Source organism: Gymnoscopelus microlampas, assembly GCF_963454915.1.
Source record: "Gymnoscopelus microlampas genome assembly, chromosome: 10".
In the NCBI taxonomy this organism is placed as follows: domain Eukaryota; kingdom Metazoa; phylum Chordata; class Actinopteri; order Myctophiformes; family Myctophidae; genus Gymnoscopelus; species Gymnoscopelus microlampas.
In genome coordinates, this window is record NC_139947.1 from 49,808,196 (window position 1) to 49,810,695 (window position 2,500).

At 39.6% G+C, this 2,500-nt stretch overlaps 1 protein-coding gene across 1 annotated transcript in view; it reads left to right on the forward strand.

Moving 5' to 3' along the window:
- The window catches only part of LOC311053850 (dedicator of cytokinesis protein 3-like), a gene marked incomplete at both ends in the record, with an annotated part of 124,763 nt that overhangs the window by 96,608 nt on the left and 25,655 nt on the right, over positions 1–2,500 (forward strand). Inside the window, 2 exons of the mRNA XM_084069584.1 lie at positions 291–385; positions 1,212–1,287. Coding sequence (XP_083925710.1) covers positions 291–385; positions 1,212–1,287 — 171 coding nt within the window. The remainder of the gene's footprint in view (positions 1–290; positions 386–1,211; positions 1,288–2,500) is intronic.

A 2,500-nucleotide genomic window follows, 5' to 3' on the forward strand; every position in this document is an offset into this window, starting at 1 on the left:
ACGGCATAAAGATACCAAGGATTCGTCAGTGATCACTGACGAATCCTTGGACATGTGACCGACTCAGCCTTTTTCCGTTGTTTGTAAAATCCTGGTGACTCAGCGTTGCCTGCGCATATGGTACAATCCATAAACTTCCCGGCCGCATTCTCACGGTCCGGTGGTACATGTCGGATACAAACGGATACATGAACACTGCACTGTATATCCTCCACTGTACATGTAGACTAGATGGAGCATTTCAACATAACATACAGTACCGCTGTGTATTCTGTATATTTTTCCTCCAGGAGTTCCTGTTGAAAATCTTCTGCGTGTTCCGCAACCTGATGAAGCTCACCATCTTCCCTCGAGACTGGAGCGTGATGAGGCTGCTCACCAGCCAGTAAGTGTCTGCTGTCTCATCCCATGCTAATTCTTAAAATGACACAGATGCGTTCCCGGTCTTAATGGGTTAACCACTTCAACCCTATACGGTTGACCGGGGTCCCTCAGGGCTCTATACTAGTATTTTCTGTGTTCTGTTATTGTGGGGGGATAAGCTTTCGCTGAAAATAGCAGATCGACAGGCTTACAACGCGTCGCAGCGTGACGCTTTGTGAGCTTGTCGATCTGTTATTTCCTGCTAAAGCCTTCCCCACAATAAGGAGGCTGGGGTTTAAGTCGGTTAACCAGTGGTTCACAAACATCTTCACGTCAAGGACCCCCCATATTGTATTTGGGCCGCGGACCCCCCATCTGAAAAAGATTTTGTGCCAAGGCTGAAGCCAAGAAAGTTTGAGAACCACTGACACAAACTAACTTATGTCCCAAATGTTTTTTTTCTCCTTTCGGTATCTATTTTTATTTGTATTTATTTGCTACACTATGCTACAGTAGTGGTTATCAAACTTTTTCATGTCAAGGACCCCCAAATTGACACTTATTAGCCTGCGGACCCCCATTTGAAAAGATACATGCCAAAGACCCCCATAAGAGAAGATTTTTATGGCTCTTGCAGTGATTTTCCACCATTTTAATTTCAAGGACCCCCAGTTTGACATGTATTAGGCTATGGACCCCCATTTAATGGCATTTCTATCTCTGGGACCCCAAATCAAATTGTAAAATCAATGTTAATTTAACTCTGAGAGTGTACAAATGGAACCAAATGGACCCATCAGTACAGTATGTAAAATGGAGGCATGCGCTATCGGCTGTGTTTTCTGCAGTATCATCGTGGTGACCACGCAGTTTCTGTCTCCGGCGCTGCACAAGAACTTCTCCGAGGCGGACTTTGACTTCAAGGTGGGTGTGAATGATTATCATACTGTACTGTGTATACCTGCACCATCTGCTCTGCTTAGTGTTTGTTGTGTTTTTCCACACGATCGGGGGGATCATTGTTATTCCTGTAATATACCTCAGTAAAGTCAGCTTCCTTCAGCGGTGGAAGAAGTTCTCAGATTTAGTAACAGTAGCAATAAATACCACCGTGTAAAAATACTCTGTTACAAGTAAAAGTCCTGCCTTCAAAAATGTCAGGATAAAAGTATTAGCATTGAACACTTGAAGAAGCAAAAAGTAAAAGTTGCCTACTCATTATGCAGAATGCCCATTTTAGAATGATATACTGTATTTCATGTTATTTATTAGGGTTGTCCGATATTGGCTTTTTTACCGATAACCGATATACCGATATTGTCCAACTCTTAATTACCGATACCGATATCAACCGATACCGATATATGCGGGGATTATTGTGATTAGGGTAAGCTCAAATTTCATATCACACACACCATATACAGTAAGAACTCCTGTAACTTATTTATAAAGCAAAAAAAAAAAAAAAAAAAAAAAAATTTTTTTTTTTTTTCAAAAACCGATACCGATATTTTCCCGATATCAATTTTTATGCTAATATCGGCCGATAATATCGGGAGGCCGATAATATCGGACATCCCTATTATTTATTGAACTATAATCGAGCCTTATTTATACTCAGGCTATTCGAAAATAGTAGATATTAGTGGTAAGCTTGTAGCTTGGCGATTTTCGAAAACAATATACATGATTTTTCATCTCTAAATCTGCAAAGTAACTAGTAACTTAAGCTGTCAAAAAGATGTAGTGGAGTAAAAAGTACAACATTTGCCTCTGAGATACTTAGTTTAAGTAACTGTAGGCTACTTAGTAAACTCCCATTACACCTAAAACAGGCAGCCTCTGTCGATAGCTTTAAAGCACAGCTCAAGACCTATTTCTTCACTCTTGCTTTTAGCTGACTCTTTGGTTGATTTTTAAGTCCTCACTGTATTGCCTATTTTAATGTTTTATGCTTTTGCTTTTATTTTATTTTATTTTTTGTTTGCTTTATTGTTAAATTGGTTGTAACTGTAACTGTATTCTTGCTCTGTAAAGCACTTTGCGCTGCATTTCATGTCATGAAAGGTGCTATACAAATAAAGTTTATTATTAGTTACTTTAAATCACTGTTTTTGTGTGTGTGTGTGTGTGTGTG